The sequence below is a fragment of the Cottoperca gobio genome, chromosome 8, assembly GCF_900634415.1.
Source record: "Cottoperca gobio chromosome 8, fCotGob3.1, whole genome shotgun sequence".
Taxonomy (NCBI): domain Eukaryota; kingdom Metazoa; phylum Chordata; class Actinopteri; order Perciformes; family Bovichtidae; genus Cottoperca; species Cottoperca gobio.
This window is the reverse complement of record NC_041362.1, coordinates 6,064,591-6,088,841: the sequence shown is the minus strand read 5'-3', so window position 1 is coordinate 6,088,841 and position 24,251 is coordinate 6,064,591. Positions and strand designations below refer to the sequence as shown.

General features: G+C 40.6%; 1 protein-coding gene across 1 annotated transcript in view; it reads left to right on the top strand.

Moving 5' to 3' along the window:
- Nucleotides 1-6,487: 6,487 nt before the first annotated feature.
- mybpc2a (myosin binding protein Ca) overlaps nt 6,488-24,251 on the top strand; it is a 31,221-nt gene continuing 13,457 nt past the window's right edge. The window contains exons 1-10 of the mRNA XM_029437256.1: nt 6,488-6,521; nt 6,713-6,721; nt 14,914-14,997; nt 15,145-15,293; nt 15,717-15,834; nt 16,070-16,118; nt 19,178-19,234; nt 19,308-19,483; nt 19,649-19,781; nt 22,190-22,314. Coding sequence (XP_029293116.1) covers nt 6,715-6,721; nt 14,914-14,997; nt 15,145-15,293; nt 15,717-15,834; nt 16,070-16,118; nt 19,178-19,234; nt 19,308-19,483; nt 19,649-19,781; nt 22,190-22,314 — 898 coding nt within the window. The 5' untranslated portion in view covers nt 6,488-6,521; nt 6,713-6,714. The remainder of the gene's footprint in view (nt 6,522-6,712; nt 6,722-14,913; nt 14,998-15,144; nt 15,294-15,716; nt 15,835-16,069; nt 16,119-19,177; nt 19,235-19,307; nt 19,484-19,648; nt 19,782-22,189; nt 22,315-24,251) is intronic.

Here is a 24,251-nt window from a genome sequence, read left to right as displayed (position 1 = left end):
ATTTTCCCATTATTGATTCATTTGCTGATTATGTTCTGGATTAATTTATGTAACTTTCGTCTAAATTCTTGTTATGTCCAACCAACGGCCCAAAGTCCACACATTCTGAGTGTATTATCATAGAAGGCTAACAAATAAGACTGAAGAGAATTATGATATGAACTTGTTTGTCTCACATTTTATCTCCTCAACCCAATAAATCCTTCAAAAAATGGCGTCGGATCACAACTTTGCCCAATCGCTGCAGCTTTTTAAAATTGTCAGCTGTAAAGAAATACAATTATGATTATAGACATATAATAAATAATATTTATGTTGAGCAAACACTGTTTCAGTCCACACAGGATAGAATATGGATGAGAATATTATACTTTGGTCCTCTGAAGCTTAACTTTAATAAGTTCTCATGGAGCTCCATGTGTAAAGAAATCCATTGAAATATTTAAATTATTACTCCCTTTCCTCGCAGAAGCTAAGCATCCAAAAACAAAAAGTAGGTCATCCGAATATGCCTGTTCCATTGCTGGTCAGTGTATTTAAAACAGGGAGCTTCTACAGAATCTGCGTAGAACAACCAGTTCCCTGACACTTTCACTTGCAGTCGCTTATTATTTTTGATATTTCAGCCTTGACAGTCGCAGGAAAAATCTTTCCTCTGACGTTGGTTTTACAACAAGCATTACTAATCTGAATGTCAAGCGACCGTTTAGTCTTTACTCTGAACTTATCCCTGTACCTCCTCCTTTTACAGGGGGTGACGCTGTAAGTCAGATCATCAAGACTGTCAAATTAACTTTATGATTGAGTGATGAGAGGGCAGAGGCTTAAGTGTACCCCGATTCTGCCGACAGCATCACTCTCCATCCTCATCATAAAATGGTGAAACTCCATCAGTCATGCTCTGCCCCCAGCAAGAGTGCCAGCCAAGTTCCAATAATACCATTGATACTCATCCACACACTCAGGCTTATAAATAGATTGTTTGAATATTAATCTTTTCTCTGCTCCACTGCCAATATTCCCCATTTCGATGTATATTTGAATATTATGCAAATACGAATAAACATCTCAGTCACAGCATCGTGGGGTTTAAGTACAGTAGCAGCCGCTTGGCCGTGTGTGATCATGGGCATAATAATACAATGAGTTGCTTTTAAAGTGGGATTAAGGTGCTTTTAAGGCATTGAGGGATTCCCTGTTGAATAGCTCTGCCAAATATGCGTATACATTGGAGTGGATTGGAGTTTTAGTTGCTAAAAACATTACCCAGAAGCAGAGCGGCTCTTAAAGCAGGAGCCATCTGATTGGTTGAATTCAATCTCAGTATGGAGGCAGTTTGCAGCTCTGAGGTTGAAATTAAATTCCGTAATTATAATCAACAAATGTAACCAAATCTAACCAAAACAGTTGTGCAAAGACAGATAGACTTAAAGGGGCAGTCCAGAAATGTAGTATTGCACTTCCATGATTTTTGGAGACTCATAAGAGATATATATATATAAATAAAAATGAAAACCCATGCAGACTCAGGTAAGCTCCAGAAATGCTCGAGCCTACACTTTCTGTAACGCAACTTGATAGCAGGCTTTCATTAAAAATGTCTCCAAGTCCAAGCCAAGATAAACCTGATGACACCATTTGGTTTATTTTTACAAACGTTTGAATGCTTGCTCAAGAGAAATTGAAGATATTTTACTACCATTTTTATAGTCTGCTAATCTTGAGGGGGTGTCGTGTCCCTTTAAAAATAATCCTGTTTTACACCTTTATTTTTTCATTTGGCTTCAGTTTCCTTTTAATGTAAAAAGGAACAGCTGGATATCAATTCCAAAAAGCTGATTCTGTGTCCTCGTGGAAAACGATCTCGAAGATAACACACTTTTAAAGAATAACAACACGGACGGTTGTTAATGCGAGATGCTTTTATCTTAATACGGTCAGTTAAGATGCGCAGATGTTTATTTTCATGTGTGGTGGAAACAGATCTACACTTTTCGTGATGTACCTTGGGGCTTCCCTTCGTTCTGCTTTTCTGAGTCGCCATCTGCTGACAAATAAACTTTTAGCATCCAAAGGAAATTTAACCGGCACAAGTGATACATGGATGTGTTATGAGAGAAATATCCCGTGGTTCTTTGGCTCTGCACTTTTGCCTCCTGAGCAGATTGGACACCCACAAGTAATTTAAAACTGCAACCTACTACTTGTTGGCTATACGTTCATACGGCTACTCTCACACGTATGGTAACATGAGCTGTATAGTTTCACCGGTGAATGGCACACTTCTCCAGTGTCGAGGGGCGTTGTGTAAAAGGGCACCAGGCTTCATTAACAAAGTATGAGCCTTGGGAACATGTTACTACCAATTGACGTTAGGCGAGTAGGCCGTGCTGGCCCGGTTCTCTAGTTAACACGTCTGCTGCCCTCATAGCTTACGGTTGTAGACACCCTTAAGTGACTTGATGTATTCTGCAGTCCTTGAACATCATGCTCCAGTAGAAACAAAACCACTTAAGCGACGCTTTCCTCAGCAGCAGCAGCATTAGACGTTTCTTAAAGATACAACTGCTCAGTATCTAGCATTTAAACACACATTCAAACAAGTGCATGTGAGGAATTTGTGCCCTGTTTGGCTTCGTTCAGCGATGACAGAGAAAGATTTCAAGATTCTAATGTTTGGCTTGGCCTGACTCCTTTGGCTTAACTGACTGAACAAGCAGTAGACGTACGCAGCAAAGGAAGACAGGGGAAATGTCAAGAGAGATTAACGAAGCGCATTCCACAGAGGTTACCCTTCAAAAGCAAAACGGGGAGAGAGAAAGGGGGCGAGAGAGAGGGAGAGACTGTGTAATATATGAGCACAGAAATGCAAATGTCCTCTTTGTTTTTCAGTATGAAGTGCTGCTGATGTTTGCTTTCTGCTGTGTGATAAAAGAAAGACCATGAACAACATCATACAGGTTGTTTGTTTTCGTTTCATTAATAAATATCCATTTAGCTGTACAGTTTCAAATATGATGTGATTATAACATGTTAGGAGAGATAGAAGCCAATGAAAGTGATGGACAGGTGAACTTTGGGAAGCATAGCAATGAACACATGGCACCAATTCTGTTGGTATGGGCATGTGGTTATTTATTGTGACAGGCCACAGCTGGAACTAACTTCAATGTATTTCCATATTTTGATTAGTCTAGCATTATCATATGAAACTATTTTGGAGAATCTGATTCGTGGATTCTCATGAAAACCGCATTGTGTCTCAAATAATGAAGCATGTGTTGTTTTTCAAATGTAGAAACCATAAGGGCACTCGGAGAGCGTAGACCTCCGCCGAGGGCAATTCCATAAGTGAAAAATAATGCTTGTATCTGACCCGTGGTTCGGATCCACTCCAAAATGTAATGGGTTCTTGCTTGGCTCACGGTTCCACCAAGTTTCATGATAACGGGCCAATAGTTTTTTCGTTATCCTGCCGACAAACAAACAAACTTAACCGGAAAAATAACCTCGTTGTCGGAGGTAATAACAGCTCAGCAAATGTTAAGATAAAGCGGCTGTACTCAATATTGTTATATCTAAAATGGATCTCATGAGTATCTGAGTATGAGGATGTAAAAGGAGTCACTAGTAGTGATCAACCCAAAGAGATTTCATGCAGCGTTGTAGGGTCTTTCAGCTCATTGTTTACTGTTTTGAAGCAGTAAAATTGAGAATAAAACATGTCTAACCTTGTTATCCAGCACAATATCTATATAGAACATTCCAGGACGTTTATATATCTTAAGCACCTTGAAAATTCAAGAATGCATATATCTATTAATATCCATAGAAGGAAACAAGTCTGCAACCCAGGCAGTGTTAACGCTCTGCTCTTTATAAACTGACACACACTTACTTCACACACAAAAATCCCCCCTATGTCTCTACTTTGGTATTATTACTTAATCTTAATCAGTTTTTGGCAGGAGTCATATTGTAAGGCATTAAAGCCCTCAAGTTTAAAATGATATTAGCGATAAGCTTTTGGTAATAAAAACGGTCTATAATTACGATGCAAGTAATGTGAGTATTGAAAGGAAGCAGTGAGCGGCAGGGTCAGCGAAAACTGAGTAAATAAAATTGTCTTTCAACAAGCATCTCTCATCTCTCATGATATTTGTTAAATATAAACGCTCTCATCTCCCCCACTTAAGAACCCAATCCTCAGGCTCTTAAAGGCAAGCGTCACGCTATCCTTGACCCCCGTTGGCCTGGCTCATTCTTCTTCTCTCTCCCCGTTTTAGTTTCCACCTCATGGCTCATCATCTTGCTTCACTATTTTTTTTTTCTCTCTTTAGAAGAAAGTGGAATCTATTAAAGTAGGACAAAGAAATGGTAGGACGAAAAAGTGCTGAGAGTAGGGATTTGCATTAAGTGAAAAGGAAGAAGGAATGGAGACGGCAAGAGACGTTATCCATTTAACAGATACCTGGAAGACAGGGATACAGGCGGCGTAGAGGGAAATGATCTAGGCCAGGGAGGACTGTCGATGAAGCGTGCACGGTAATGATAACGGAGATCTGCACAGACAGCGTGTTCATCACCTGTGCATTACCTTCAGCATTAGCGCCGAGGGTTGAAGGGGCACAGTTGTCCTAGTTGTGACTTAACGGTTTGCTCTCAGCTTTTCCCACCAAGCAGGACAGACAGGCCTGTGATAGAGGAAGACAGAGAGAGGATCTTATAAAGTGGGCTGAAGGAGAAACAGGTCACTTAGGGATATGGATCTAATTTCTGCAAGCTCTTCAAGGTGTTTTTCTAGTTTATTTTATAACCGAAATGTTATTCATGTTTTTATGGGAGAGAAATAGAAACGGTTTCTGAGCATCAAAAACGTTCTTTCAAATGTCGACGCAGACGAACCAAAACTCTCATTTGAGATCTTTTATTGATGTGCTGCCGCGCAACCGACACTAACTGAGGCCCTGACTGGGTATTAAAACGGTGACAATAGGGACTTTTACATCTAAACACGCTTTATAGAACCAATTTATGACTTGATTTATTTAATGCACCATTTGTCACTCAGGGAGAGGGTTATTTCTAAAAAACAAACCCTCCTCCTGTCTTCTGCTAAGTGATGACGAGCCAGACATCAAATCTGGCTTGTAAACATTTCGACATCAAGGTAATACAGTCATGAAAAACTGCGTGCTCTGAAATGTAGTGACCGACTTTCTGATTTACAGTCGAGGGGTGGGATCCATGCCTCAGCACCAACCTAAAGAAGGCTTTTATGCCTGCTGCGTCACAGTCCTGTCTTGGATTGAAGTGCTGAGTGAAGCATTAACATATTGCTGCATGAAAAACAAACCTTAACCAAAATAGAAGTGTTGCCCCCCCCCCACTAGTATGCCATAGTGTGCCAGTCAGGAAAGCAGGGCGCCAAGGCCGGGCCTTGATATCTTAGACCCACTGTTAAGTAGGCTCACGGGACACTTGCTCTGCAGTTGTGGCTTGTTGTCGGTGGTTTGGAGAGACGATAGCTTTAGAAGATGATGTCCTCACTCATTTCTGTGGCTCTGCCCTTTAACATACGCTTTGCTGCGTCGGCAGAACTTCAACTGTAGCCCTAATGAGGGCACAGACCTACGAAATTATTGAAATAGATGGTTGAGATGTGAATGCTGGCAAAGTTGAATTATTATTGTGCAGCTGTGTGCTTTAGTTTGTCTGGCAGACAGAAACTCATGCCTAATCTGCCATCTCATTAGACACCCTTGAGCTTCTAAAGTAACCTAGATCTGGGATCCTGGAACTTTGATGTACTTATCCTATCAAAAGCATTTTTGTCTTGAGGCCGCCCCTTTCAGATTTTTTTAAGCCCAATTATTCCTCATGATCTCTGAAAAATGTACTTATATTTATCCCAGCCTCACTGTTTCTGTAAACCATGCCTCATTTGAATCATACACTATTCCCCTGCTGAAATCCAATATTCACTCTTTTGCCAGAGGCTAACCCTACAGAAATCAAGAAAAGGTGCATAAAGCAAGGTTTCCCTGAGCGGGTATTTGTGAACATGTGTTTATGTTACTGCAACAAACCTGTTCATTTAAAAGTGTATATTTGATGCAGTGTTTTATACTTATAAAGGGGCCTGATTTCTATTTTCAGAAAGGCATTGTTTATCGGCTTGTGTGCTTCCTGATTAGCATTCCTGTAAATATACATAAATATATGTATATATATATATATTTTAAGACATGATGCATAGTATTGTAGATAAATAGAATGATGAGGAAGTGCCCTCAGTTATGTATATACATGATTATTAGTTATTGTCTCCTGAGGATTCAGATAACAAGATGCGGCTCTTTAAACAGTTTACGGAGTCTCAGCTCTGGAAGCTGTGACTATCCAAACACTGTGCTGCTGGTGTTGTATGATATAAAATAATGAGGATGTACAAATTATTTTACATAATTGTTGTTTAATTGCAGCAGCCAAGGGCGATGATGCTGCAGCAGCCCCTGCTGGTAAGTGCCTTCATGACATCTAATCTGAGCCCACAAGCTGTGCTCCAGAAATCCAATTTATTTCTGAGTTACGCATACAGTAATCAGTTATTATACAGTTAAACTACCACAGCTTCTGAAAAACTAATATTTCATTAAAGCCTCTTATAAAGATTGTCTAATAAATTGGTCTTTCTTTCTTTTTTTTTCAGACATGAAGGGTAAGAGAAACATGTTGGGTTCAGTGTTTGTTTGTCTGTGTTCCATAGACGTAACTGTCTGTAGATAATCATCATCATCATCACCATCACCATCATCATCATCATCACCATCATCATCATCATCACCATCATCATCATCATCATCATCATCATTACTGTCATCATCATCCTCATTCACAAAATAATGTGTGTTTCCCCTCATTCAGAGGAGCCAGTGGAGGAGGAGGGTAAGACTTTCAGATGAAACAAACACAGAAGCAGTGAACTTCTGTGGTGATGGCACTGAGTGTGGGGATATGCATGACGCTAGACACACACACACACACACACACACACACACACACACACACACACACACACACACACGCACACACACACACACACACACACTGCTCAGTGTTTCTTCAATATTCTTTTATTAGCGCTTAAAAACATGTTATAAGAGTATTTTGAGCACCAGAGATGCTAATTAAATTGGGTGTTAGGATCAAAATAGAAGGTATTTAATTTATGGGTAAGCGTCACACTGTATGTATGCATATATGTATGCATATATGGGTGTCTGTGTGTGTGTGTGTGTGTGTGTGTATGACTTTTCTTTTCTTTATCTGTTTTAGCTTGGGTATACTGCACATATATACAGTACATGCAAATTAATCTTTCACATTCAAGTGTCTTATTAGCAGTGTTTGCATTTCTACTACAGCCAAGGGCGTTGGCCAATACAACTCTTAGTTACAACAAAGTGCAATTTAAAAAGGTTGCTCATCCCATTGAGACATCGTGTTCTGCACTGGTTGTTTAACCACTTCTTATTTATCACCCTTTCTGTTTGCTTAATAACCAACATGAAAGTGTGCATCAAAGTTAAGAGTGAAAAAGGGATTTAATTTAATTTAAAATCTTTATTTTAGAAGACGAATCACCTGTAAAATGTTGAAATCAAGACGGCAAATCTGAAAATCAACAAATTCAACTAAACTCTGAAAAAAGCTTAGCCTCATTTCCCTGTAATTACGCTGTTCCTTCCAGGAAATTGCCAGGAAATTGCGGTATTAAGGAATTACAAACCCACAGAATAAACCATCTATTTAATTTTGGATCATTTTAAAGCAGGGGTGTCAAACTCATTTAGTTCAGGGGCCACATACGGCCCAATTTGGTTTCAAGTGAGCCGGAACAGTAAATCATATCATAATAACCTATAAATAACGACAACTCCAAATCTTTCCCTTTGTTTTAGTGCAAAAAAGTACATTCTGAAAATGTTCACATACAAAATATTATGAACATTTAGTCACAGGTGTCTGGAACTGAACAATATAGTATTTTACTTTATGATCAAAACAACTTGTCAAGATCTAGAAATTATTTTAAATTTACTGACCACCTGAACGGACACCACGCCGTGCAAACTAAAGTGGGAACTATTAAGGAAGAAGATTGAGTTATCCCCCTGCCTTGTAAATGTATAAAATATATACATAAAAAATACATAAAAGTTGTGTCAGCGCACGAACAACAGGGTTCCACCAAACCAAACTCTTTTGTTCTGAAGCTGCTGACATTATATTGCACAATGTTCAACGTCTTAAATATTTAAATATAAGTATTCATTTTCACAGAACTGTATTCTTCAGGGTGTAAAAGTGTCTGAAACAGCATTTTACATTAAGTCGGCTTACTCACTGTTTCATTTGCTCTTGAAACATGGCGTCTTTTAGCGTCACAAGTGCATCAATATCAGGCATCAAATCCTGAGGAGCAGCCAACTTCAGGATGTCATTTAAGTGCTTGTGTGTGAGCTTTGAACGCAGCTTTGTTTTATTGATACTCATTTAGAGAAAAGGTAGTTAATCCCAAACATGCACAAAACCTTTGCAGCAAGTGCTGTCAATTTGGGGCACCCTGGCAAGAGATACTGATAAAAGGAACTGCAAGCCTATTATTTCAAGTTGGATGTCGACGGGCAGATCAGAAGTCCTGACTGTGAATGGAGAGCGAAAAACTGCAAATTCTGTCTCAAGTTCACCAAAGACCTGAAACCGTTGCTCAGACTACCGCAGCTATACCGTAATCTTGTCTTTTGTACCGATTCATGTCACCATTAACTCCGGTCGCCGTCTTTTAGAGGAGGAAAATGAGCAGTCACCTCTTTGACAGTTGTGTCTCCCACAAAGTCAGCTTCAACTTGAACGCGTGTATGCTGTCATAATACTGTGTGACACTTTTTTTGCAACACTTTTCCCTATGTGTGACACCTCTGTTTTAAAGCATTTAGACGCAGTGATACGTGAGACAATACAGCAGCTCCATTGTCCCTACAGTCAACACCTGACATAGAACGACATTGAAATACTGGCTAGTTTGTTACTGATTTGTTGTTCTCGGGACCTTTGTTTGAGTTTCTCTCTGCGGTCACTTCATGATCGGTTAGTCACTGAGTGTCAATGTGTTTCCCAACCTGCTGTGGGTAGCACAATGATACTGATTTGTATGTGTGAGAAAGAAGTCTGAGATAGATTCAGAATGGCAGATTGTTCCTCTCATTTCACTTCCCTGTGTGCCTGAACATCCTGACCTTTCAAGTCCGATCCATAGTTGAAGTTAATGCATTCAGCTAAATGTGTGAAATAATTGTGTGTGGGTGTAGCAGCCGACAGCAGAGTAGCTACATGATATGTGAGATACATGCATTGTATGTGTAGATCAGGTAGAATCATGTACTGTGCTGCAGAAGAGTGTATATGCATGTTTACACAGATTTCCTCTGCCGGTGGCACGTATTCAGTAATAAGTAATGAGTCCCATGAGAGAGTAAAACATACTTCGTTGTACATTTGTATGTAGGTCTATTTGTGCACAGTTTCAGTTCACCTTGTAGGATTAAATGGCAATTCATATTATGGAGCAACTGCAACATTTGGTACGAGCGAGAACGTTGTACACTTGTTTCTGTGTGTGTGTGTGTGTGTGTGTGTGTGTGTGTGTGTGTGTGTGTGTGTGTGTGTGTGTGTGTGTATTTCAGCGTGTGTGTGCAGTCGCTATCATTGGAGATTAATTATTGCCTACACTTTAAGTGGCTTGGTGAGAGTTTTTTTAAATGTGTATGTGTGTGTGCAGGTGCAATGAGGAGGTAGAGCAGTGAGTTATACTAATTCTGTGATACTGATTTTTGCTTAGTCGCTGTCTTTGAAGGGGAACACTGGCCTACCCCCCAGTTATATCCCAAAATAATCTATAATACATATAATCAAAGTTAAATGAAAAAGCCAAAATAACATTCCACCTGAAAGAACATAGTTTTATCAGCTGACCTTTTGTTTAACCTGCTTATTCACAGCTTATGTCATATTTCAATAAAGCCCGTAACAGCCATTATACTCATCTGTACCCCAAATCCTCTGTGTTTCAAGAGCCTGCTGCCAGCTCTTCCCTACTATCTAGGTAACCCTGAGACATTGGCTCAAAATGACACACAGGGTTGCAGTTTGATCCCCAGCTGCTCCTGTCCACAGGTCAAAGTGTTCTTGGGCAAGTCGCTGAACCCTGAGTCACTTTGCATTGGGGGCTTGGATATAATTTGGATGGGGCCTGACTCGGGGTCCCACATCAAGTATTGGACACTATGAACCGTACTGTAGTCAGTGCAGTCGTCTAAAGATGAGATATAAATGTCTTTATCCGGAGAGAAATTGTGACGCAGCAGTTGCAACAGTACAAAGTAGGAAAAAGTACCAGCAAATATAAAATATCAATAAACAGATATCCAAAATATAAACAAGGTTAGAATCTTAAATTGCTCATATCTCAAGAGTACAGAAACTTTGCAAGGCAGGAAGAAAACTGTAACAAAAGTACAACTTGTATAGATGTTCGATCACTTATTGAACACACTTCAAACGGGCTGCTGTTCCCCTGTTACATTATTGTCACTTTCAGTGGTGGAGATGCAGCCCTCTGTAGTGGGCATGCTCTGTCCTCGCTAAATAGTTGTGTGTGTGTGTGTGTGTGTGTGTGTGTGTGTGTGTGTGTGTGTGTGTGTGTGTGTGTGTGTGTGTATGTGTGCTTATTGTGGCTTTACTCATCTGTTAAATTAAACACATCGATTTATCTCTAAAATGACCAATATAACTCACAGAGCTGTGGCTAAGCATTATTCTGTCATACTTGTGTGTGTTTATGATCTGTCTGCATATGTGTGAAATACTTACACCACAGTATATCATCATTACCACCCATTTGGTCCAGTTCATCTGCTCAACCTCTGCTTCTTCTTCATTAACAGACGCCCAGCCTGCTCTAGGTAAGCATCAGCTTTGTCATCAGTGTGTGTGTGTGTGTGTGTGTGTGTGTGTGTGTGTGAGAGAGAGAGAGAGAGAGAGAGAGAGAGAGAGAGAGAGAGAGAGAGAGAGAGAGAGAGAGAGAGAGAGAGTGTGATCAGTTCCAGCCAGTCAGAAGATATTGAAGTTGTCTCAGTGAATGGGCTCAAAGGTTCAATCCGTCCCCAGAGAAATAAAACTCTAATGTTTATATTTTAGTTGTATTGTATTGTATTGTATTTAGTTGTAGTACTTTGGCATATTTAATGTATCTTAATGTATTCTGTGTATTACTCGTGTGTAATGCTACTCTGAGAGTCGGTCAAAAAACACTGCTAGCTTCACGTGTGTGCTAACACGTGTAGTGCCACAGTAAACACAGATGGAAGCTGTGTTTACTGTGGCACTAATGTTAAACGGGGCCTGTAGTCTGTGTCACGTTAGTTAGTATGTTTGGACCAAGTGGTATTACAAGACTGGACGGAGCGGAGCTAGTCAGTTAGCTAGTCAGTTAGCTAGTCAGTTAGCATAGTAGATATCTCTGCTGCACTATATGTAGACGTCTTTGACGTAAGGTCAACAATGTTAGTTCATTGTTTTAATGCTACAAGTTGTATTTCTGGTATATCTTACACATTGAACCTTTAAACATTGTCTTTAATCGTACACACACACACACACACACACACACACACACACACACACACACACACACACACACACACACACACACACACACACACACAACTAACTTCCATTTACCAATTGTTTCTTTTCATTCAGCGAACAATGAGCCTAGGGATGGTAAGCAAGAGACACAAAACACTATATTTCCCAGCCTGCTTGTGCTTCCAGTTTTTTGCGCTTGTTTTGTATCAACCACTGTGTGTGTTATTGGACATGTGTATCTGTTACTGAGTTTGACAGACTGACAGTGTTCCTCCCTGAAGTGTGGGACTATGGTGACGGCCGTCATTGGTGCTTAAGATCAAATGTTTTCACACAGCAGATGGATTCATTATTGCTTATGAACATGATCATTTTTTTGCAGAGATATGGCTGCAACACTTTTTTGGACACTGAGTATAATAATAATCACAATAATATATTTAGTTATCTAGCAAACAAAAGTGACAAAGTGCATCAGAGCAAATAGATAAAGGGACGTAAAAGAAAAAGATGAAAACAATGCAAAGACACAACTTAAAAGCAGCTCAAGTCACAGCAAATTCATCAGATAAACTGTCAGATAAAACAATAAAAGAAAATACAAATATACAACAGACAACAGAGAAGTTTATGACAGCAATAAAAACCAAGTGATTTAAGTAGCTATATTGCTTCCACCAAAGCATCCCAGAAAACATTTGAAAGTGTTTTGATGTGAAATGAACTGATGAGGTCTGGTTTATAAAAAGTGATATATCCTGCCTGTTCTTGTGGGTATATATCGTGTGTGTGTGTGTGTGTGTGTGTGATATTTGGATATACTACAATATGCTACTGCTGAATGATATTACAGTGTAAGACTGCTGGTAACCACACTGGTATTATGTTGTATGCACAACATAAGATTGAAGGAGTTTGAGACACGGTGTGTTTTTTATTCTGTTCTGGTGGAGCGCTGATGATTAATGGATGATATGCTGAATAAGTAATAACTGTGAAATTACACTACTATGCATTCTATGTATAGAAGGATATTTTATGGATGGAAGGGATAGATATGTTTCTATTTTAGTGTAGTAATATCCAGTCTGTGATAGAATATTTGATAACCACGTCTTATACGGGCCCATAAATTCCTAATCATTTCCTAATAATTCTCTTGGAAGGTTCCTAGAAGTAATTATTGAATGCTTTTATTCAGTGTATAGGAGGTGAAGCATGGTTAAAAGAAACCAAGGTTAGCCGTCTGTAGGAGACAGAAAACAAACAAATGTTTCCCATTTTAAAGTCTGATATCTTGTTGACCCATCCATCCACACTAACCTCCTCACAATATCTCTTTTTCACTTTAATGGACACATATGTCATTCCTATCGGGTGGACAGTCTGAAACTATACTAGTCTCCGAGTACCAAGTTCTTTCCAGGAAAGTTTCTAGAAATGATTAGGAAGTTATAAGGAAATACCGGGCCCTTAAAATTTAAGCGTTACTAAATACTTAATAAGGGTTGCTACAAATTGTCTCCATAAACCAAAATATTAATCTGCAGGACGGTTTTAGTCAATTTGTTCCTGCAGGCTTTTGTTCAAAATCCGGAAACTTCCCTTCCCAGAGCCCAAGACCGTGTGTGGAGTTTCACTACGCAACCTTCATCCCAAACACAGCAACTGTAACAGTGCAAGAGTGTAAACATTCAAAAGTGTCCCCTGGGTTGCATTCCACAATCAGCTTTACCCACTTAGCATTCTTACTGAAACCTTTTAAATCATCCTGAACATCTGAACTTGGATCTGTCCTCAGGGGCACTTTTGATTAAAAGATCAAATTAACTGAGCCCATAAAAGCAGAGAGAGAGGGAGAGAGAGGGAGAGAGAGAGAGAGAGAGAGAGAGAGAGAGAGAGAGAGAGAGAGAGAGAGAGAGAGAGAGAGGGAGAAGAAGAGAGAGAGTAGAAGATAGAGAGAGAACAGAGAGAACAGAGCAGATAACCAAAGAAGAAAGAGAGAGAGAGGGAGAGAAGCAGAGAGAGAGAGAGAGAGAGAGAGAGAGAGCAGAGAGTAGAGAGAGACAGAGAGAGAACGAGAGAGAGGGAGAGAGAGAGAGAGACAGAGAGCGAAGAGAGAGAAGAGAGAGAGAGGAGAGAGAGAGAGAGAGAGAGAACATTTATGGAGGCGCATGACCTTATTTTGACACGTGACCCTGTATCCATTCTCTCGTCCAATGGATGTCCACCCAGGGCCCTACAATGTTTCATGCAGATTGTGTACAGTAAACTTTCTTCAACTCAATTTAAGTGTTTTTTGAACTTGATTGTTGAAGACATAACTAATTAACAGTTAAAAAAACAACAGGATTTGTTAATTTAGAGTCAGAGAAAGAAAGATGTGTTTTTTGGAGTGTGAGAGCACGTTGATTTAGATTATAATTGAGCCAATTAACGCTTGTATTTACCAGCACAGCACAGATACTGTACAGACTGACGTGTTTCCCGCTCTCCCTTTCTCCCCCCCCCCCCCCCCCACGGATGCAGAGTTGCCTCCTGATGGTAAGAGAAATGAATACTTTAGAGTCTCTGTAAAGCGTATCAACTGACAAGCAAACACCTTACAGAGGTTACATCAATTCACTTGCAAAAGAAACAAGTGAACGGATAAAAGAGCAGCTCGTTTTTTATCACCTAGATAAGAGTGTACAGCCTCAGCTTATGTTCTGTCAGGGTGGCAGAAGATTGCAGAGAGTCAACCCTAATGTGAAGTCTTCAGAGGTGATCTGAGGAGCTTCTTTATTCCCTGGGGCCAGTTTGTTCCAGGGGGCTCCTTGGTTGCCTGTCATTTATCAGAGGGTCCCAAATGGTTTATGCAGTGTAACAGCAAAGGCATTACCTGCTGAATAGTTTTGCCTCACAGAAAGACTGTTGCTCAGTGTTAGTGCTTAACAACCGTACAAAAGGAATAGATCCCTGAGCTCAGTGGGTGGCATTTAGTGGTTTGAGACTAGAATTATACAAAATGATCAGCGAACAGGCGTTTCACTGTAGAAGCACCACGGTTAAGAAGACTTGCTGATTTAGTGGTTTGCTTGGTCGACTTGTCTCCTGTTGTCGTTTACAATCTGTTTGTTGTCTACGTCTTTGTGCTGCCCAGATCATGATTTCCAGCTTTAATGTGTCCTCTGTGATTGTTCTCTTCACCACCCGTCACAGAACATGTACCAGGGGAGGATTCTCAAATGTCAGAGATGAGCGGCATCTTCGTGGAGATGCCGGAGAGTGTCACAGCAACAAAAGGTCTGGCAAGATGATCGGCCATAAAAAAAAAGCCTGAATTATATCCAGAAAGAAAGGAGTGGCACTCACTTACTGCCAAGGCCTGTTGGAATGCAGACAGCTAATCTATTTGAATTAATTACTGTGTCTCATTCTTGTTCATGGCAGGCAAGGACGTCACGTTTGTGGCTAAAGTTGACTCCTCGAACCTGCTGAGGAAGCCGAACATGAAGTGGCTGAAGGGGAAGTGGCTGGATCTGAGCAGCAAAGCTGGGAAGCACCTGCAGTTCAAAGAGGTCTATGACAGGAACACCAAGGTATGTGCGTTTATACTGTATCTGTTGATATGACCTCTGCACAGTCTTTGTTACGGAGATTATATCACAGTTTGTTACACCATGTCAACGTTGGCTGATTTTGGTCTTTGTCATTGTGAGTAAAGCATTCTGATGTTAACATGCAGGGTTGTTGACTCTTTGTCTTACAAAGTAGTATGTTTTTTTATTTGTGTATAAAACATATTACTTTGTAAGACAAAGAATAATCAGGTTTTATAAACTGTTTCTCGCAAGATCTATTTTATGTCATAGCTGCAGCTTCAAATCTCTATATTCTCTTTCCAACTATTTTGTTTAGTGTGTGTGTGTGTGTGTGTGTGTGTGTGTGTGTGTGTGTGTGTGTGTGTGTGCTAATTTAATTCTGTGTGCTCCTAGTACATCACCCCCCTTTCTCTCTGTCAGATCTACACTTATGAGATGAACATCATCAAAGTCGTGGATGGAGACGCAGGTGGCTACCGCTGCGAGGTCACCTCCAAAGACAAGTGCGACATCTGCACATTCGAAGTCACCGTACAGGGTAAGTTTGGACACAGACAATCTCATTATTGTCATCTTCCATTCAGCGTATCCTCCATTACTACGTTACTGGCTTTGGCAGCCAATAACTCAGTGAGTGCGATGCACATTAGGTCCTATCATTTAGTGGCCTGGCGAGGTCATCAGTCCATTATTCCTTTGCTGATCAAGTCCGCGGTGTAATGGATGAACCTATCCAGGCGCTCACCAGTCTTTCTCCTTCTGTCTGCTTTCAGCTGTACAAGAGGAGCAGCAGGACAACATCTTGGAAGCGTTTAAGCGATCGTGAGTGTCAGTGTCGGCAAGGGTCTTCCCAACATGTCGCCCGTCACACTGTCTCCCATATGCTCCTCTGTAGATTGCTGCCTTTGGGCATCTGTCAGTCTCAACGAGTGTCTCTGCCTGTGTGTTTGTCTATCACGACTTTGTACAAGTCAGTCTGTCTGCCTTTTCTCACTTTCTGTCACGTCTCAATGCGTCTCCCGCCTTGGTGTTTTGCTTCACCTGGAGTCCCTCATGGTTTAGCATCTTATGTATTTCGTCACATGTCTCGGTGACAGTCTCAGAAGGGACTTTTTTTTATTCTTCTCTTTCCCTCACTATCTATTTCTGTCTTTGCCTCTGCTTGTGTGAAGTGTATCTGAGTGTGTATCCTGTGGCTGTGCTTTTTTTTAAATGAGTTTTTCTTTTATTTCAGCTGTTCTGTATACTGTATGTGTCCTGTGTGATCGTAAATCAGCCGACAACTTTGCACTGACACCTTGAGTCTCCCGTATTTGTAATCTGTGTTTAAAAATAAAATTTCCTTCCCTCGTTAGAGCGTGATCAGAAAGGCACAGGTAAGATGAGAAACACAACAGGCAACAAGACAGCATCATAATGTGGTTTAGACAGGATGTCAGTGTGCTTATTTGCAGAATGCTGATATGAAGGAACAAGAGGGCGCGGGTGGGGGGGGTGGGGGAGGTTGGTGTGATAAATGAAAAGTGAAAAGTTGGTTAAAACTCAAATATGTCGCTGGGGAGATAATAAATGAGTGTGTTAAACACCTTGTGTGTGGAGGTCGAGCAGCTCAACCTCTAACAGGTAAGTATGGAGAATCCTGTCTCCTATGGGATCCTCATCTGTGTGTTTCTCTTAACATGTATTACATGTGATCTGACTCTTTAGGATACTCACTCCTGTTCACTTCTTAATGTGTGCTTCATGTCTGAAGTAGCCCGAGCTCTCCATCATATGCCCCGGGCATATCAGGCTCATGTTGTTGCTTAGATGAAGCTGGAAAGTCTTCAAAGGAAAACAGTAAAATATTCTGTGGAATACATACTGTACGCTTGCATTGCAGAGGAACAGCGCTTCTTGCTTTCATATTAAGACACAGTATGTTTAACGGGGAAAAGCATGTCATGACAACGCTACACACAGATGAATGCCAAAATATTCAGCATATCAAGTGGTGATCATGTGTACGCTAAAATTCACTTAAGTTGGTTCCATGGTGGAACGTGAGTGCCCAGATTAATTGCTGCAACACAACGCAAGAAAAAAAAAGCAAAGTAAACAGCGATCACGTTACAAAGTAATGCACTAGGAATGTGTGCGTGCATGTATGGCCACCGCAGTGACTTGCAGGAGGACTTTTTTGACGGACGACCTTGTGTTGCTGGGCAGCTGGACTGATCTCACTCAAATGAATGAGGACGCAGGGCTTTGGTCTTAATGCGGCTTAGGACTAGCGGTCTCTCAGCCTCACATGACTGCACAGCGGATGAGGACATTTTTGCATGTTGACAAATGACTTTGTTATTTGCACTTTAAGGTTTGCATTCCCACACATGACAATCCTTTAGAATCACAGTGTGTTTGTCTATCACTCTCCATAAGCTTCAGTTTGTGTTAGTAACACTCGGAGGAAAAACACTGTTTGCATTTCAGCTTTTGTTTTCATGGTGAGCATCAAGTTACTGCTGCAGCAGCTTTGATGAAGTGTTCCTAATATTAGAGGCTAATGTGAGAGAGATGTGCATTTTGTGCTTTGCTCTCAATGCACATGCTCGCCTCGCACCATGAAAGAGAACTCATTATAGAAATTCCCCAGATCCCCATTTTACATGTAAACTCCAGTCCAATTTACTATACCACCTCAGGCTTGGAAAATACTTGTTTTTACATCAATGAACTGAAGTGTAGATTCTGAAAGAAATGATTTAAACAAACTTAGTGTAACAAACATCCTGCAATGCGTTTCTTCCAGCGTTAGGTATTTGATAGAATCTCTTCAAGGTACATGGCAAACATCGTTTTCATGCTCACTCGACCGTTTGGTGATCACGTGTGCCCTGAGAACGAGAGCGTTACCACCCTGAATGTACTCGCTTACGGGATGGCAAGGACAACATGGATGGATGTTATCCTTGGATAAACCGTTCATCCATAGGGCGAACATGATCACTCGGGAATAGCTTTGAATTTATTGGCATTTATCTTGCTCTCTGATGCGTTCAATGAGCCTCAACAATGCCAGGAGAACTGTTCACAGTGGAAAACAACAAGCACTCGAGCAGTAGACATTTATTGGTGTGTGCCACACACAATACTTGTCACCTTGTTGAGCACAAGAGGGTGACTGATGACTCGAGACCGAGTGAATTCTTTTCATCACTTGGAAATATGCATGTGAGGCGTAATAAAGGGTTTATGCAGTGAAACACAGCCATCGTTTCCCCCTCTGTGAAGTTCTCAACATATAATTCTGCATGAAAATGCCTTTTTTTTGTGTTGAGGGTGTACTTTCATTCCCTGATTAATATGTCTTAGACTTCCTTATAACCTTTACTCACATCTGTGCTTCAGAACTTTTGCAATCAGATCCTTCATTTTCTTGTGCTTCCTGTCATATATAGTATTCAATGTTTGAACAGGATGTATTTTGCTTATAGCTCAGTTATGAGTCTTCTGCTTACATGTGCTTGTGATTTATGTCTGTCGCTTGAATGGAGGGCATGGCGGCGGCTTGTAGTCCTCATCAAACGCTCTGCTCTATGTTCTCACTCATCCTTTGCTTACATCTCTCCGAACACAGGATGAAGAAATGGTAAGCTTTAACTACAGCCACTAATTCATTAGAACTCCACTGTGATCTGTTGTATTTGCTCATGTTGTCTTTGTTGTCTTTATAATTGTCTTGTAATGTGTGTGTGTATTTATAGCTCTGTGTAATGTGGAATAAGAGGAGATGATGTATTTCCTAATGCTCTTTTTTCGCTCCCCACTTTGTTGTAAATAGCTCAGGTTTAGAAACATACAAAGATAATCCTCAAGAAGGGCTTTTCTTTCCATTTCAGTGGAGATGCAGGTGAGGATGCTGGTGACCTAGACTTCAGTGCCCTGCTCAAGAAAAGGTAAGATCATCCACATCAGCAGTAGACATACATAATAATTCAAATAACCCTGAAATGTGGTTCTCTTCCTCAGGGAGAAGAAACACAAGGAGATTGCTCCAGAAGAAGTGGACGTATGGGACATCCTGAAGGAGGCCAAGGCCTGTGACTATGAGAAGATTGCCTTTGAGTATGGCATCACAGACCTGAGAGGCATGCTCACACGGCTGAAGAAGATGAAGAAGAAGGTGGAGCCCAAGAAGAGTGACGGTGAGGAGCGAGGGAAGATAGATTAAAGGTTCCACGAGGCACTAACAAGGGGGGGGAGAGTTATATTGCAGGGACAACAGGTGGAATGTGTGTAAGCTTATGCTTGCTGCTGGTTGGCTGTTAAAGTTGTAGTTGTAATATACTAACTGGATACTTTCTTCTCAGCTTTCCTGAAGAAGCTGGATTCAGCCTACTCAGTGGACAAGGGCAAGCGGATCCAGCTCACAGTGGAACTGGCTGACTCCAACGCTCCAATCAAGTGGCTCAAAAACGGACAGGAAATCAAACCATCAGCCAAGTGAGCAAATTACCAATATTTCGGTGTTGCACTGGACGGTTTATGTACGACATTGTCCTGATGCATTATTTAGAGGTTCAATTTGAGGTTGAAGTGAACAGTTAATCTGTAATATTTAAAATCTGGTGACTTGAGAAAAAGAAAAGCTTTCGCTATAGGCCTACTATATATTACAGATACACGGACACACATGTTTGACCTGTAGGTTGCTATGCTCATTGCTGGTGTGTTGATGTAGCACTCACTGCCATCTTGGTAGTTTGTGCAGCCAGAAAGAAAAACTAGTTTTGAGACGGAGAGATTGGGAGGAGCTGAGAGTGATGGGCTGAGACTCCCATCAATCAAGCAAAATTAAACATGCTCCCAAACCTGCCTCTTTGTAAGCCCTAATGTCCATTTACACCTAAATTAACTGATGGCCTCTTGGGGGCATCGCAACAAGCTGTAAACACAACCTTGACAACCTCATAAAGTTATTAGGGCTAACGCATTGGCAAGCAGTTTCCAATTTCAGACCTGTTAGCTGCTACAATGCACCATTATGTTCACCAGCTAATACATGAGACAATGAAACCTTTCATAGAACTGATTGGAACCTGCAGAGTTGGTTGAGCCCCTTTTCCCGACACACTTCAGAGGTGGTAACATTAATTACGTGGGTTAAACGTAGTTTCATTCACCTCATTGCAGGAGGAGTTTTTCTTGGTAACATCGATCCAATACACATATTTCAAGTGTGTTTCATACCAAGCTGTATTGGTGACTTAACATGGTTACTGAGTGTTGGGTTGTTAGCGATGTAATGTTACTTAAGGACTGTCCAAAGCGACGTTAAGCGCAACTTTAATTAGCAGCTTGTAATTAGCTAGACTTGATTATACAGTTTAGTAGCTGTTTAGGAAACGTATTACACCTTGGCATTGCTCATGGTCTGGAAAACCACTGTGGTGAGTCACAACCGTTGTTTTGATTAAAACATCTTTAGGAAAAACTTTGACTTTATGACTAACAGTAGATATAAATGTAAGTGTTGAGTCTCTTCAGCCTGCTGAGCTCTCCTCAATGTCTCTCGCTCTCCTCTTTGCTCTTTTCTCCTCCTTCAAAGCTTCTTTTGGTGTTTTATTAAAGAGGCTACAGCTGTTGCGAGTGTTTTTTTTTCAATGGCTCCACCATCTGCCATTTTGTGTAGCTTTGTGCTTTTCATTGACAGTATGGATGTCCTCTTCCTGTTTAGATGAAGACAGTCACTATGGGTGAGGGGACTGTCCTCCAGGCTGTGCACTGTGACCATCGAGAGGAATAAAACGTTTTAGGTTAAAGAGCCAATGGGATGACCCAGATCTTTTTTGTTTCATTTCAAACAAACCACTGTTGTGGTTGAGATATAACGCCAAAGCTAAAGCAACTGCTTACATTTAGGTTGATAAAATATGAATATGGTAAAGTTATATATAATTTATCTAAAAGGCAAAGAGCTCTGCTGTTGTATCACTCAATGTTGCAACTAGACAGCATGTCAGATATAATCTCAATCATATAAAGAACGAGTTTAACTGCGAAACATGGATTACTACTAATAAGATAAGAACAGAAGTTGTCTGTTCATATACAAATCCTTTAAGTCACTCAGAGGTTTTCTTTCTTCTGCTATTTGGTGAACAAATGATCTTAAATTGTACACATAAATGTCCAGAAGGAGCTGCATGATACATGAAAATGAAAGAATTGTGTGGATGTGAAGTTAGACAGACCTCTAGTTCTGCTTTAAAAACAACGAACTGTCCACGTCAAGTCCAACGATGTCATAGGAGTGCAATGCTTAATTAGTGAAGTATTCTTCTCTTCTGAAGACCTACGTGTGTCTGAAAGGTACGCACGGCTGCTCCACAGCAGCTAACGGCATTCATTTACTTTAGAAATTCTAATTTAATGCTATTTTCATCATAAACACTGCTTGTCTGCCTCACACGTCTCATCTTTTGCTCAGCCCACAAGTAGATAACCATTAATTCAGTGTTCATATTCGACTTACTGTGAATGGCAGTCGCTACCGTGAGTTATGTGAACACTTCACTACCTTCCATCGCATGTGATGATAAGACCGTTGCATTACTGTAGCCCTTTGATGTGTGTCACCTTGTTTGTAAAGCAACCCAAATGTGTGTGTGTGTGTGTGTGTGTGGGAGCATATACGCTCTGAAGGTCTGTACAAGAATGTGTGTGTTCTTTGTCTCGCTCTAGAACTGTGAGTCACTCTTGTTGTCTTCATCTGCCTCTCTGCATCTGATTGTTGCTGGATCTGCTCAAAGCAGTTATTCATTATTCTCTCTCTCTTTCTTTGTCTCTCTCCCCTCGTTTGTTCTTTATCCTCCTCGTATAATCTTCCCCCATCATCCCTGTGCGTCCAGGTATGTGTTTGAGAGCGTGGGCAACAAGCGGACACTCACTATCAACAAGTGCAACCTGTCTGATGACGCAGCGTATGAGTGCGTGGTCGGGGAGGAGAAGTGCTTCACGGAGGTTTTTGTCAAAGGTACATGAGTCACTGTCTTTGGAGGAATCCTTCTCTCAGCAGGGAGAGGGTTTTTTCTGCTCGGTTTAGCAAATGCTGTCATTTGAGTGTTGAGCGGCTTGACAGCTCTGTTCCCTTCTCGTGTCTGTGTTTGTCATCTGTTTATTTCAATGCTTTTATGCCACACAGTAGCATGCTGCGCTCTGTTGTCTGCTCACTCATTTTTAATGGGTACATGGCGAGTGAAATTCTTATGTTTTGTTTATTGTCATGTATCACTGTTGTCGTGCTCTACATATTAATGTGCTATCATATTTATTGGAGTTTGAGGCACTTTAATTGCTGTTCAATTAAAATATTAAAATGTTATCGTAATATTCTATATAATCAAATGTTATATTTTATACCAAGTGTTTTTTTTATTATTGTCATTATTAATATTAATACGAATAAGAATAAAATCAATGTACTAATATCACTCATTTTCAATAGACAAGCATTATATTATATTTTATTATATTAAAGATGGCATAGTCAGTCTAAATCTGGTGCTTCTATCTCAATGGTCTCTTCTGTGTCCTTTGTGTGTATGTGTGTGTGTGTGTGTGTGTGTGTGTGTGTGTGTGTGTGTGTGTGTGTGTGTGTGTGTGTGTGTGTGTGTGTGCGCATGTGTGTGTGTATGAGAGGATTTAATAGATGTAATTGGGTCTGCTGCTTCTATATTAATCCCATACTTTACTTTATGTGCTCACTGCTGCCCATTCTGCTTTTACATTATCAGAAGCCAAACGAGAGGGTAAGATCTTTACCACAGACACTGCTTCCATGCAGCTCCAGTTTGTGTGTCTGTGTGTGTGTGCACATATTTTTATGGACAAAAACACTCTTTGGGTCCATAAAAACGTCATTCATGTTGCTGTTTGTGAACATCTACATCAGTATCTGTTGTTGCTGATTCATCTTGACATTATTGAAGGCAGTGAGGAATTCAGCAGATGACACCCAGTCAAAACTAGCTGTCACAGTACTTTACAAAATACATAAAGTACTTAGGCAAAAGCTTTGACTTTTGCTGTGTTGTGGTATGAAGTGAATGGCATCAAATGCAACACTCACAAAGCTGTAGAAGCAACAAGGTGTAGATTAATGTAAGAATTGTGTTCTTACATTAACTATTTACTTGATTTTGTCACTTTAAGTAGTGGCTTTGCTTCTAAACGGTAAGTAGTGACTAAGTCTTAATATCCACATTATTTGCATAGATTTGTTTGCCGGGTCGTTTGTAAATTCCGCTTTTATTCTTATTTTTTCTAGTTATGTTTCCTCATAACATTTACCTCCCAGTTGTTTTACGCAAAGAAACCACAAATTACCCTGAAAACATTAAGCTAATTTCTTCAGACTTTCGTGAGGCCCGCAGTCACATTGCACATGTTTCTGTGGTGCTGTGACTGTTCAGACAGTTCACAGAGTTTCCGGGCTCCCCAGCTGAGGTGGAAGAGAATTGAGACGTCCGGAGGGGGACTGGATGCTGACGATGACAAATAGCTGAGGCTAACAGAGCGTCAAGCATCACACCATGTGGTTACACAATGTGACTCCCACCTCAGGAGACTTGAGCTACCTTCCACCTTTACGAGACGCGTGTGTTTGGTGGCATTGATAAGGAGTTCAGGAGTATTGTGTGCTAAAAACAAAAGGGAATTGTCCTGATACAATCCCGTTGATAGACAATAAACAATGATGCTTGATTTGGACTGTATAGGCAGCCTATACTTTAGTGGAAATCAAACTTTGCATGTGATAGAATTTAGCTGGGCTGCAACAAATACCATATTTGTTGTTTTGACATGCCCTGCACAACAACACAAACACTTACTCACTCTACTCAAGTAGTGATACCTTCCAGCTCTGTTTATCCACCACACTTCTTTTCATCCTCCGCTCATGTTCCTGGT